This window comes from Sinohyriopsis cumingii, chromosome 8, assembly GCF_028554795.1.
Source record: "Sinohyriopsis cumingii isolate HCF-2022 chromosome 8, ASM2855479v2, whole genome shotgun sequence".
Taxonomy (NCBI): Eukaryota; Metazoa; Mollusca; class Bivalvia; order Unionida; family Unionidae; genus Sinohyriopsis; species Sinohyriopsis cumingii.
The window spans coordinates 79,748,762-79,761,728 of record NC_142968.1 but is presented as its reverse complement, the minus strand read 5'-3'; the positions used below and the strand labels follow the sequence as shown (position 1 = coordinate 79,761,728).

Here is a 12,967-nt window from a genome sequence, read left to right as displayed (position 1 = left end):
CAAGAATCTGAATACTCCTTTTTATTTTTCCGTGTTGATTATTAACACTTTTTTAGAAACATATTTTCCCTTTCATCTTAAACATGCATCGCTTTCTGGACGCCATTTTTAAAAATTCTCTAATCAACAGTCTGATCATGCAGATGCTTTGCATGAACAAACAGGTGCAGTTTAAAGCATCTGGGGTGCTGCTGTAAAGTTAGTCTGGTTCCCTGGCTAATTTCACTAATTCTAAGATGAAATCCGGATCCGGATTTTTTGGCAACAATCATTTTTCGTAGTTTTTGCTTGTATGCCGCAAGTTCTTATTTTATGGGTAATTTTCGTGAGAGTTATGGCTAAATCATAGAGTTGGCAGGTCTGAAGAGGTGTTGGAATATAAAAATGTTATTTCAACATAGCAAAAAATGGAGAGACAAAAAGAAAACCTGTGGCTAAATACTCACAATCCTCCTTGGTTTGGACGATGATGGTATTGGATTTGGGACCAGCCCCTGCACTGGCGTAAGGTAAGACATAGATGGAGTAGTTTGTGTATGGTGACAGATTGCTCAGTATTACCTCTGTATCCCGTAACACCTCATTCAGGGCATTGGAATCTGGAATAATCAAGGTATCCATAATACTGACACATACATTATGAAAAACAAGAATTTCCTGAATATAGCTGCATAATTAAATGTAAAGTTAAATAAAACTACAGTTATTTTATGAGCAGGGCAATAGTAAATAGAACATAACAGATTTCACTTTATTCGACCAAAGTTGTCAACAGCAGTGCAAGTCAAGCTTGGACAAATACTAGCGCCATTTAAAGTGTGTGCATTGCAAAGGACACAGCTTGCTACAACTTGCTCTGAGAACATTAAACTGAGAAGCACTATGCATAAAAATGGATGTATAAAAAATAATGGGCCAAAACTCTAAAAGAAAATGATTTAAAAACCTGGAGAATGCAGGTGGAATGAGTTCAACAGCCATTATGTTGTACAAGAAATTTGCTTTAAATCCAATGATTACTGGAATGGCAGGGATGAAAAAAGAGCTTGGAAAAAATGGGCAACTACTCCAACAATCATTTCTGTACAATTAATTCCAATGGATGTTGATGGCTTAAAAATTAAATTTATTCAGGATCAATCAAAATACACAACTCCCTTGATAACTCGCAACCTGGTAACTCAAAAACCCGCTTATAACGTGGGGTCAGGCGTGGATCCCAGTTTTAAAAAAGAAATTACCCCAAAAATTGATCTCAATTTGTTGAACTTTAAGAAAACCGCGATCAAAATCGCTAACGGAACTTGGATGTATCTTTCATTTTATCATCGAAAATGGTAGATAGGACCTGGAAATTTTAATCAACACTATGAAATATCAAATTTAAAAATAGGCCATACAATTTTTTACTTTCTTTCCATAGAACATTCCTAGTACACCGCAATTAATGATATTTAAGGAAATTTTTATCAATGAAAATGTCACGCCGAGTGGAGGCAGTACTTTAATAAATACAAATTAAATAATTATTTTAGCAATTGAAATTTGTGTTCTAGTTCCATCTTTTAGTTCCTTTAAAGTGTAACCATCATAAATGCTATGTGTTCCCTTGTAATTAAACGTTAAAATGTGTAAATCTACCATAACAGCCAAGTCCATGAGCATTTCTCTGAGAACCCAATTAACTGCCAACCATGATTTGGTAACTGACTTCTGGAAATATCTGTTCTATTGTTGCACTGAATTAAAAGCTGGCCTCCTTTGTATTATCACGTTAATTATGTCTTTTGAATCAAATAAAGGAGGTGGAATAAAAGAACAGTTAAAAGGCACAAAAATCTGGTTATATGTCGGGTGAACTCATTTCATTTGATCAATCACTTATAAATGTTACTGTGTATGTAACATAACCTACCTTAAATTAACAGACTCTTTCATAACGGTGATCAAAGATAACAAGGCAGCCAAGTGAAATGAATACTTCGTAAAAAAGAGCTTGCTTTTACAGAATAATACCATTGAGGGCAAGCTGAACAGAAAATTGCTTAACTGGGACTTAGAGATATCCTCAAGGATGAGAAGAAGTTTCATTATTAATTCCAGTGAAATCACGGCATCAATGTTGTACTAACTGAGCAATAAAAAAATTGAGTTTCAACGTAGACATTTGTCTCACAAAATAAATGTCACGCGTTTTGACAAAAAAAAAAAGGAATCTTGTTTGGAGGTGTAGCAACAGTTAGTCTAGTTCCCTGCTCTGTGGACTACTGATTTGTCAGGATAATATTAAACACCAGTACGGGAACCAGACTCATCAAGAAAACAAAAAGCAGTGACATAATACAAAGATTTTTTCGCATACACGTGATGGTTGTTGAAACCAGTTGGAACGATCTTTCATATGTTGGATGTTTTGAAAATAAATGTTATTTAAACAGAATAATGAACAACTTCATTAGAAAAGGCGCGTTATTAAAAATTATTATTGACGTGATTGTAAAATGAGGGTTCAGTCAATAAACAGCCCAGTTCCCTAATGCCGCTCAAAGCCAATTTTCCCCCCAATTTTTAGAGGTCCCTTGGTAACTCACACCTGGCTTATAGTGCGGTCTATGTTTGTAGACTCCATTGTGAATGAGTTATCAAGGGAGAGGTGTACAGCTGTAGATCAAACTCAATCAATATCCAACATTTATACAAGTTATATTCTGGAAATCAATCCAGGGTAAAGGGAAATCAGAAACCACAACACTTCCATAGCTGATAACCCCTGACAACAAAAATACTGACTGTCTATGGCAAAAATACTTTTTTTCTGGATCAGGTACTGATTTTTTTCAACCTGAATGCATATGTAGATATTTACAACAGCTACAACCATCAGTAAAGTAAGGCAATAACTTAATTATTTAATGTCACGAGATGCATGTGTTGCACTCTTGCACCTTCTGAACGGGCACTCTGTTCCATTCAGGTGGCAATGCAGAACGTGCAAGAGTGCAACACACTCACATTTGGACACACACACTAGAAGCCTTTTCTACACCTTGTTTTTTCAATCATTATTGATTCCAATGTACCAGTTCTGTGCGATTTTTTCTTCTAGTGAACCATTTTCATTCTATCACAGGAGTAATCCTTTGAAATTTTACTGTCTGGAAAAAGTGTGTGAAATAAATTGCCAGCAACACAAGCAACTAAAAGAATGAAGGTTTATTTTTAAGAGAAATTTAGTTACACAAACTTCAGATCAAATTACATCATGGTTCTCTCTGGTATTTATAAACACTAAGTTCAGGCTGTATCATTAATTATGAAGCAACAAGCTGATGTTTATTAGGTTTTTTGATGCTTTTTTATGTCATGGATGCTTCTATGCCCAATAGCGGAATCACAATCACACAATGTGCAAAACAGTTTTCTCCTTTACTTGCTGGTTTCACAAATCTGAACCTGATGGCATATTTGTCCTTCCAGTTCAGTTTTCTTTTCTAATGTGGGAGAAAATTCTTAATCTTCTGCTGTCCTTTTCAACACATAACTAGAATATTACGAAGACGAGATATAGTGATGGAAGCAATTGCTTTGTGCAATCCAATATGGTGGTTAAAGACTGGCATGGTAGCCTTGATTTTGAATGAATAAATCATAGTTTAGAACTCTATATCCCTATATCCATGTGATACATTTACTCTCAGATTGGAACTGGGTGCCTGTTTTAAACCAAAAATAGCAAGGAAAATTTGTATTTCATTTTTTTTATTGAAAAATGAATTTTTAATTTGAAAAATGTATACCTGTATTCAGGTCCAAAATACACGACAAATATGGGAAAAACCTGTCAGTTATGCACCTCTAGATCTGGATGTAGATGTCTATTAAAACAGAAGCTCAAACCAGATTTAGTTAATGATATTTTTCCATTTATGTCCATTCACAATTAAAACTTATATCATCAATTTCGGTTTAATTCAGTTCTGCATCAATCCAACTGATTCAGACTCAAAGCTACATGTACTGTGAACTGACTACTTTTCATGGGAAAACAATTTTACTGGCTTGTAGGGATGTCACAAACTACAAATTTAATACTCATCCAAGAGCACAATTTCTGTGGAAACAGCAAGCCTTTCATAAATCCATGAATAAGTACCAACAAAAAGTTACTTTTATCAAAACAACAACAAAACAAGTGGATTTTTGTATCACTCACCTGGCTGAGATCTGCCTAATATTTTTTTATAATTCCTATTTTTATCCATATTTGATGGCACATCAGCTTAATTTGTCCAATACTGAAACGTCACTCTTTCTTGAAGAATTGTGGAAGCTGTGGCAATCATATTGGTTGTCGGGTCTGCACAATTTTATTTCGGACCAATTAGACATAAGAAGTCTAAGTGAAAACCCCATTTGGATATTACAATCCATTCTGGAGTAATGAAAAGATTTTCAAGATGGCTGCCATGGTGGCGATTGGATTGGCATTAATTTCTGTCACAACTAACTAGATATCAAGTCTTTTAATGAAAACCCCATTATGACCATCCATTCGGGAGTAAAATAAATAATTTTCAAGACAGCTGTTCTGGTGGTCATAATGGATATTTATGCGGCACCAGTTTCATTTAGGATCCACTAGACCATTGGACGAAAGTGTGTGTAAAGTTTCATAACAATCCTCCAAGTAGTTAGGAGTAACTATAACATACTTGTGCTAACAGAAAACAGATGGAAGACTATCCAATAAGCTCTCAAGGTCCCTTGAAAAGAATTTCCCACAATTCCAGGACCATTTCTTCTTTTTAAATGCTAAGTGTTGAGACCATCTCTACTATTTTTCAGCAACAAAAGATTTTCAAATTAGCTCCGGTGCTGCACATAGTGGATATTAGGTTTGCACCATTTTAATTCAGGACAAAGTACACATTCATTACAAGTCTTTTGCTCAAAATCCATGTCATAATGATCATCAACTCAATGAAAAGATTGTCATGATCCCATATGCTCTTCTGGTCTATGACCAGTAGAGCTAAAAACAACATTTGAAAAGATAATGCATCACTGTAGATGAATGAATTAGTTTTAACTTGTAGATGCAACAATTTGGGAGAAAAAAAAAAATTATCAATCATGCTGTTAAATTACAAAAATGTACAGCATCCATCCTTCTATCTATACTATCCAATTTCCAATTCTGAATCAATTAAATTTTTATGACAGTGGTTCCCAACCTTTTTGAGCATGAGGACACCTTTTCATCTTCCAAAGAATCTTGTGGACCCCAAATGCTAACTTGTTGTATTGTAGACTATGAAGCTATGAGACACTGAAGCAAACCTGCCTGAAGACCCCTTGAAATAACCCCATGGGTCCGCGGCACACTGCTTGGGAACCACTGCTTTAAAGTATTATGCTGCCGATACCAAAGTTAGTATGATGGGAAATTAGGCTTTTTGAGAAAACTTATCATTTAAGGTTTTTGCATTTTTAGAAATGGTGATCATAAGCCAGAATGATTTTATGTCAAATTTGGTCAAATTAAATTTTGGAGTTTCTCAATTTTATGATGACTATATTTGATGGCTGATTTGCATCATTTGTATGAACCTAAAAGGTGTCAGAGTGTTCTCTGGTTTACGAGAAGATGAAAACTGCAATTGCTGACTGACACTCGATGGGCAAATGGCCAAGTGATCAAAAACTTCTTATGTTGAGTATTTAAAGAGCTGACAAGCTTTTGTCATACCTCCATCAGCCTGATAGTGTACAGTATATGCAAGAATGGGAGAGCTGGGTTTTGCCGTAGCTGGTTTCCAGACAAGCTTGATCTCTGTACTCCCAATGTCTTCGGCCCTCAGGTCCTCTGGAGCTGATGGAGCTAGACCTGCAAAATACAGCACTTTTAACAATGGTACAGCTTACTTACAAATGATACTTTTCAAATTTTCATTTACAAATTTATGCAATATAAATTCACAACAAATTATTATTATTTTGCACAAATCAATAATTACACATTGTTTCTTCCCCTAATATTATGCAGTTATTGGAAACTATTACTTCAGGAGGTAGATAAACAGATTTATCTGGAATGTTTTCTTTACACAAAAATGTAATATCAATTTAGTTAAACAATGTCGTTTACCTGAATGGACCATTTAGTCAACTTACTTGGTTTCCGGACAAAGAATCTGGCAAAGACTGATATGAATCCTACTTTGTTTTCTGCGATACACTGGTAGTACCCCGAGTCACTGGGGCTGCTTCCAGTAATCACAATATCATTCCCGTCAAACTGAAAATAACAAGGCAGACAATAAACGAATGCGATATCAACACATACCCTTTACAATCAGGACAAACAATTCTTATAAAACCTAAACAGACAAACAAGATGAACATCAAATTATCTGAGAATATTTCTGGCTTTGAAGGTTAATATGATACAAATTTAATTAACATTAGATGAAATAACATATCTCCAGAGATTATACAAATTTCATGACAATTTTTAGTATTGCAAACTTCTGGTTCTAAATAATCCACATAATATTTTCTGCATTTTCCTTTTTATATCACAAGAGAATTTATATTAACAGGTGAAACATTATTCAAGCAATTCATTTATGGTGATTTTTTTAATACTTCTTTGAAGTATTTTCTACTACTGTTTTCAAGTACTAGTGCAAAAAATTATCCAAGGGAGATAATTAGGATCAATAATTTATCTAAATTTAGATTGTCTCCTATAAAATAAAATTGACCTGAAAGGCTACTGGATCTGAACTTTGTTTCGATGACCTACCAAAAATTTGTTATTATTATTAGTAATAAAAATTTTATTTGATAAAAAGGAATGAATACCATGCCAAAGACAAAGGAAATGATTCAATGCCAAAGAAATATGGCTTATCGAGTTCCTAATGACTGGAATTTATCTTACTTGATTCAAGATTATCAAAAGTTTTATTCACCAATACCTAAAAATTATGTTGGAAAATCATGGGAATAAATATTATGATTATTCATCACATCTTCAGATAATGTACATAACCAATTTCCAAGTATCTTGACAGATAAATAAATGAAATCAGAAGTATAAAATGATTCAAGTAGTACCCAACTGATTGTCGCTGACAACACGATAATGTAATAAAGAACTAGTTGAATAAAATGAAATGCCAGTGCAGGTACTTAATGCACCGTCTATTAATATTATTTTGTCTTAAACACCGAGAGTTCAGAATATTTTTGTTATGTTATTAATAACCAAAATACAAGCATAAGGTCCATTTTCTATGTGCTAATATGTCAGTCATGGTTCAGTTTCCATTTGTTTTTTGTTACCGTCTTTTTACTTTTCACTTCCGTTGTTCCACAAGGCAACCCTCCCTATCAAGGACACTGGTCTATAATGGTCAATTTTTACAAGTCCCCATGGATTCCGAGTAAAAGCCTTTCTGTACCAAAGAAGTGTTTTTTTTTTAAAATTTCTTCCTCCAAATAGTAGTTTTATCTTGGATCATAAGAAGTTCCTCAATATTATTCTAAAAACTCACATTAGCAAGGTTCTTTACAAGAGTTATGAGCCATTCAACACAAATGCAAGTAGTTCTTACTCTAATACGACCATCAGGCTTCAACTTCTTTCCGTCTTTGAGCCAGATGATGATGGGTTTTGGGGTGCCCTCAACATTGCACTTGAAGCGCGCCCATTTAGCAGGAGGATACTGGACGCTGCTAGGGTCTTCTTTTGAAAGTGGCGGTCCTGCAGAGTTAAAGAAAAATTGGAAAGAATTCAAGTCAGAAGTGAGAATTACAAGCTGTCCTTAGTGAAACTTTACAAAGGAACCTCCACACCCAATTCCATACAATAAACTGTACTAAACATAATATGTGGTCATGCCATGATAGGCGAACACACCTTCCTTATAATCAAAACTCACACAAAGAGTTAACTGCTAGACACAGGTCTTGAGTACTATGTTAAATATGATACTTTGATTCCAAAAGAATGTGCGTGAACAACCATGTGAATATTATACCACGTGTTATAACTGGGACAGAAAAATCTACAAACTGCCACATGCCCAAATTTGAGATTTAATGAGACATTAAACTCCATACCTTTTTAATTCATGTTAAATAAACTTTCAGACAAAACCCAACATTTTTATGGCAGAACAAACAACATTACTTATCATGCATGGGGGCTACATGAAAAATTTCAAACATGACCAATTACAGAATATACACAAGTATTTACAATAAGGATCTGCCCATGGAAAGAATTTATTATTTTGTAGCTACAAGCAACTAATTCCTCAAATGATTTGCTTTTATAAGATACAGCATAAAGTCACCGAAGTATAATGATCCAAACGAACAAAAGGAACCAAAAGGGACTGATATTGCTCCCCTTGGTAACTGACTTATGTCAGCTTGTGAATGCAAATTCACACATACTGAAAATGTAGCAGGGGAAAAAAAAGCTTTAAGTACACAGTTGTAACTCTGTCTAATAATGCAGGTGTCACTTTTTCTCTCCTAGACATGTATATTGTATCATCTAATAACAACAAGACACTCTTACAACCAGAATTGTTCCCTTTGATAATTTCCTGCTCCCAGGAAACTAGGCCATATTCACAATTTAGAAACCATTAAAAGATCCACCCTCCAGGCGTATACACTTACTTGCCACTACACAAGGGGAGTTGATCTGTGCAGTCACTATGGATTTCTGGGTCTGTCCTAATACCAAACACACACACGCACCCCTACTCTGCATGGGGCACAACTTGTAAGCCACTAAACAAAGCTGTTAAGGCTTGGTGGTTAGCATGTTAGACTTGCAACCAGCAACCTGCAGTTTCAATTTACATAACCTGATCAATCAGCCTTCCCAGGATTTTCTTGCTTCAATGCCATGGATCTCTTTGCTCCAAGTAATTTACTTTGAAAGTGTTTCAGGAGTAAAACAATGAGTTATCATTTGCATTTTTTACTTCAAGCTCACCAAATGATGATGCAACCTAATTAAAATGTATGTATGCTGCTCATGACCAAACTTGTCTTGTGGCTTGTGAAGATATAAATCTATACCCTCAATCAATCACATGCCACATCATTAATGCACATGGATGTTGCTCATAATTGTATTTATCTAAGATCTTGATATAAAACTTGGATGATGAAAAATTAAGTTCTTTAGAGTGTTTACAAGCAAGAGTTAAGGGCATATGGACAACACAGGACAGATGCAGGGTTGAACATTCGGCTCACCTGACTTTGGGCAGTGAGTGCTAACAATGATGAAAGAAAAATGTACTATATTTCAAATTCATTACTAGTTTGACCCAATACTTACGATATACTGACAAATTCCCTGTTGAAGCAACACGAGTAAGGTTATCACCGATTCCATGGCATGTGTATTCTCCCGAATCTTCAAATTTCACCTCAACAAATTTCAGATTATTGCCAACTTTAGTCACATGGCCATCACTGCGAATCACACCATCTAAAATGAACCAAACAAGTAAATATACATTTTGAGAAAAGCATACAAGACTTTCAGTAATCAAGAATATCACTGACAGAATGTGGCATTCGACACCAGAACAATATAAAAGTCCTTTTCAACATGGTCTAATACCATTACAGTTTTCTAACACAATACTTCATCAAATTAAACTTAACTACAAGCCATGACAACATGAAAACTCACTTATTTTGTGCAGGTGAATGACTGTCAGTTTCATTCAGTACTGTAGTATATTTCATAACAGATGACGGTATCCGAACAAAATTCCTATAGAAATGAACCATCTTTATATGTCACTGTGGATTTTTTCCTGCAAAGCACTGTATGTAAAAACTGGTACAATGGTATACTTTTACTAATTCAACTTAAATTAATAAATACATTTTGCAAATGAATATCAGTCATATCCATCATATCTTGCAGAAAAAAATAGTAATGACTTGCAAAAATGGCAGATTTGTAAAAACAAAAACCTCCATCTACCATAAATTGTACTATTCACTGAAACCAATATTTGCTCAGGTCAAAACAACTAAACTCGTGCTGTTCAAACCCAAATGCTGCCATTGTGTACAAAGTCATGTGCCGACTTATCTGAATAATACAGAAACTTAAAAGATAATGGGCATAAACATTATTGGGTGCCATTAAAACTAGATAATATTAATGATTATGCAATGTAATTTCTCTCTCAAAACAAGAAACCTGGTGACCGCTCCAGTAGCCTAGTGGTTAGAGCATCTGCCTCAGATATGGTAGGTTGCAGGTTCGAACCCGGCCAAGTCAAACAGAAGACTTTTAAAAAGTTTACTAGCAGATGCCTCGATAGACACTCAGCATTAAGAGGTTAGTAGTTAGGTCTGGTCAGTCTGGTGTCAGGATAATCTGACTGGGTGGGACATGATTCTCAGTGCTCAAAGAAATGTTTCTTAGACACAGGTCCCTGGCTGGTGACTTAAATTTAAATAAACTCACAAACCCTGAATGAAATACCACAAGCCTGGTCTCCCATTTCCATATGCCCAATATATCCCCTTTTTTTTAATATTGTCACACAAAATTGCAATAGCTACAATTCGAATACAAATTCAATAGGACTCAAGGGAGGTTGAAGGTAATGTAAGTGTCATTATTGTTAATCGCTATGCTGGCATGCTTCACAAAGTAAAACTCCGTCAACCAAGTGTTCTGAAATGTATTTTTATTGGGCTTTGCTGATAGCTAATTGCTTTGTAAATCCCATAAGCTCTTCCAATCTATGACCAAGAGCTAAAACAAAATATTAGTCACTGAATCATATAGTTTCCTTTAGATTTTAAAGTTTGCATGATAGCCTTTAATGAAAGTAGATTCACATATAAAGACCAATAGAGCTAAATACAGAATAGTACCCGAGATTCACATATAAAGACCAACAGAGTTAAATACAGAATACTACCCTAGATTTACATATAAAGAAAAATAGAGCTAAATACAGAATAGTACCAGAGATTCACATATAAAGACCAATAGAGCTAAATACAGAATAGTACCCCGAGATTCACATATAAAGACCAATAGAGCTAAATACAGAATAGTACCCTAGATTCACATATAAAGACCAATGAAGTTAAATACAGAATACTACCCTAGATTTACATCTAAAGACCAACAGAGCTAAATACAGAACAGTACCCTAGATTTACATGTAAAGACCAGCAGAGCTAAATACAGAATACTACCCTAGATTCACACTTAAAGACCAATAGAGCTAAATGCAGATTAATACCCTAGATTCACATATAAAGACCAATAGAGCTAGATACAGAATAGTACCCATTATTAGAACTACACAGTTCTTAGTAATCAAGAACAGTCAGCATGCCATATGCTATGACAGGGGTAAATCAATCCAAGCCAAAAATGGATACCAGTTATTGTCACCCATCATCAATGTTCACAAATACACAATTTCTGAGGCTTCACTGAAGAGACTGAAATTTGTAACAAATATTCACTATGAAGACTATAATACAAAATGGTCTTTATTTTCAGTCCAACAGCAAGTTTCAAAATTTTGCATCACATAAATATTAATGTGCATTAAGTTCCAAAATCTAACTAAATTAAAATGTCATTATGCACTGTATACCTACCTTTACGTTCCCACTGAATGCTGAGTGCAGCTCCCTCTATGAGGCATTCTAATATGACTGTACTGCCAACAAGCGCTGTGACATTGCCTGGCCCAGCAATTATACGAAGTAGCTTTGGCCTTGAATCTGAAACATTCATTATCACTTGAAAGTCAAGATTACAAACAGAAAACCATGGACCCATACATCGCAGAATCACAAACTACCATCAGATAGATCTAGGTCTCTCTTAACTGCTTTAATTAGCAAAACTGGCAAAAGAAAACCTTTGAAAATTAACTGCACACTCTGTTAGCTGCTATGACCGATTTTATTGTTCTGCAGGAAGACTCCTTTTTGTCTAAATTTAGATCAATACTCGAGAAATCGACATATCCAGACTATGGTTTTATTAGGATTTATGAACAACTACATTAAATAGGATCAAAGGGATGAACATAGCTTGTGAGATTTTTGAGAACAGTGTTCCTTTTATTATAATAAGCAAACGCCAATAAACACCAATAAACCATAATCCTTGTGAAGCTATGTAATGTCAACAATATTTTAACATTATTCTCTTGTCTTTGTCTATTAACTGGGAACAGTTGAAAAATTCATAAACTTTGAGAAAAATATTTGTACAATTATGATAGACAAGGATTTTCTTTTTAAAAGATTCTGTATTGTTTGACGGCAAATTTATAGTAAGGGAGGCAACCACTTCAACTAATAATGTCTTCTCATAAGGCTGCATATAGAGTTTGATAGCTTGCATAGGTTCAATTAAAAAAAAAAAAAAAAAAAAGAATCAACTAGTTTTACACCCATTTTTCTGGATACTTAAAAATACCTTGCACGTCTTAGGCAATGTTTAAAAACTTTGAATTCCCTTTATTTTGGTGTATGATTGAAAGGGTTTAATTAGAGTTATGCAAGTCATTCTCTGCACTTTGTGTAATGATTAGTATAGTCATTTTCACATGTTTCTTTCGATATTCACAAAATCTGAAGTAAAAGTTATATGCATGCTGAAAGCATGTGTTGATTGGAAATTATTCTTGTTGTAGTTGTTCAAATGAATAGGCGTACAGGCGTTAATTATTGGAAATTTGCATTGGATAAATGTACACGGAAACGCATACGAGAAAATTTTAGCAGTATGTAATTTGTACCAACACCGTTCATAGACCCTGGGATGTAATGAACCGTACACATGCTTCGTCTTTCTTAACCTAATCTTGCTATTAATTTTTCCCACTGAATTCAGACACATAATGATATAGTTTAAATATGTATGCAA

The 12,967-nt window shown here is 34.6% G+C and overlaps 1 protein-coding gene across 1 annotated transcript in view; it reads right to left on the bottom strand.

The window, feature by feature from the left end:
- LOC149793953 (protogenin B-like) overlaps positions 1-12,967 on the bottom strand; it is a 185,008-nt gene that overhangs the window by 72,401 nt on the left and 99,640 nt on the right. Inside the window, exons 5-10 of the mRNA XM_089969073.1 lie at positions 11,686-11,811; positions 9,374-9,526; positions 7,623-7,771; positions 6,175-6,298; positions 5,750-5,887; positions 447-599 (exon numbers count right to left, since the gene is read on the bottom strand). Of these exons, the coding sequence (XP_089825199.1) occupies positions 447-599; positions 5,750-5,887; positions 6,175-6,298; positions 7,623-7,771; positions 9,374-9,526; positions 11,686-11,811 (843 nt within the window). The remainder of the gene's footprint in view (positions 1-446; positions 600-5,749; positions 5,888-6,174; positions 6,299-7,622; positions 7,772-9,373; positions 9,527-11,685; positions 11,812-12,967) is intronic.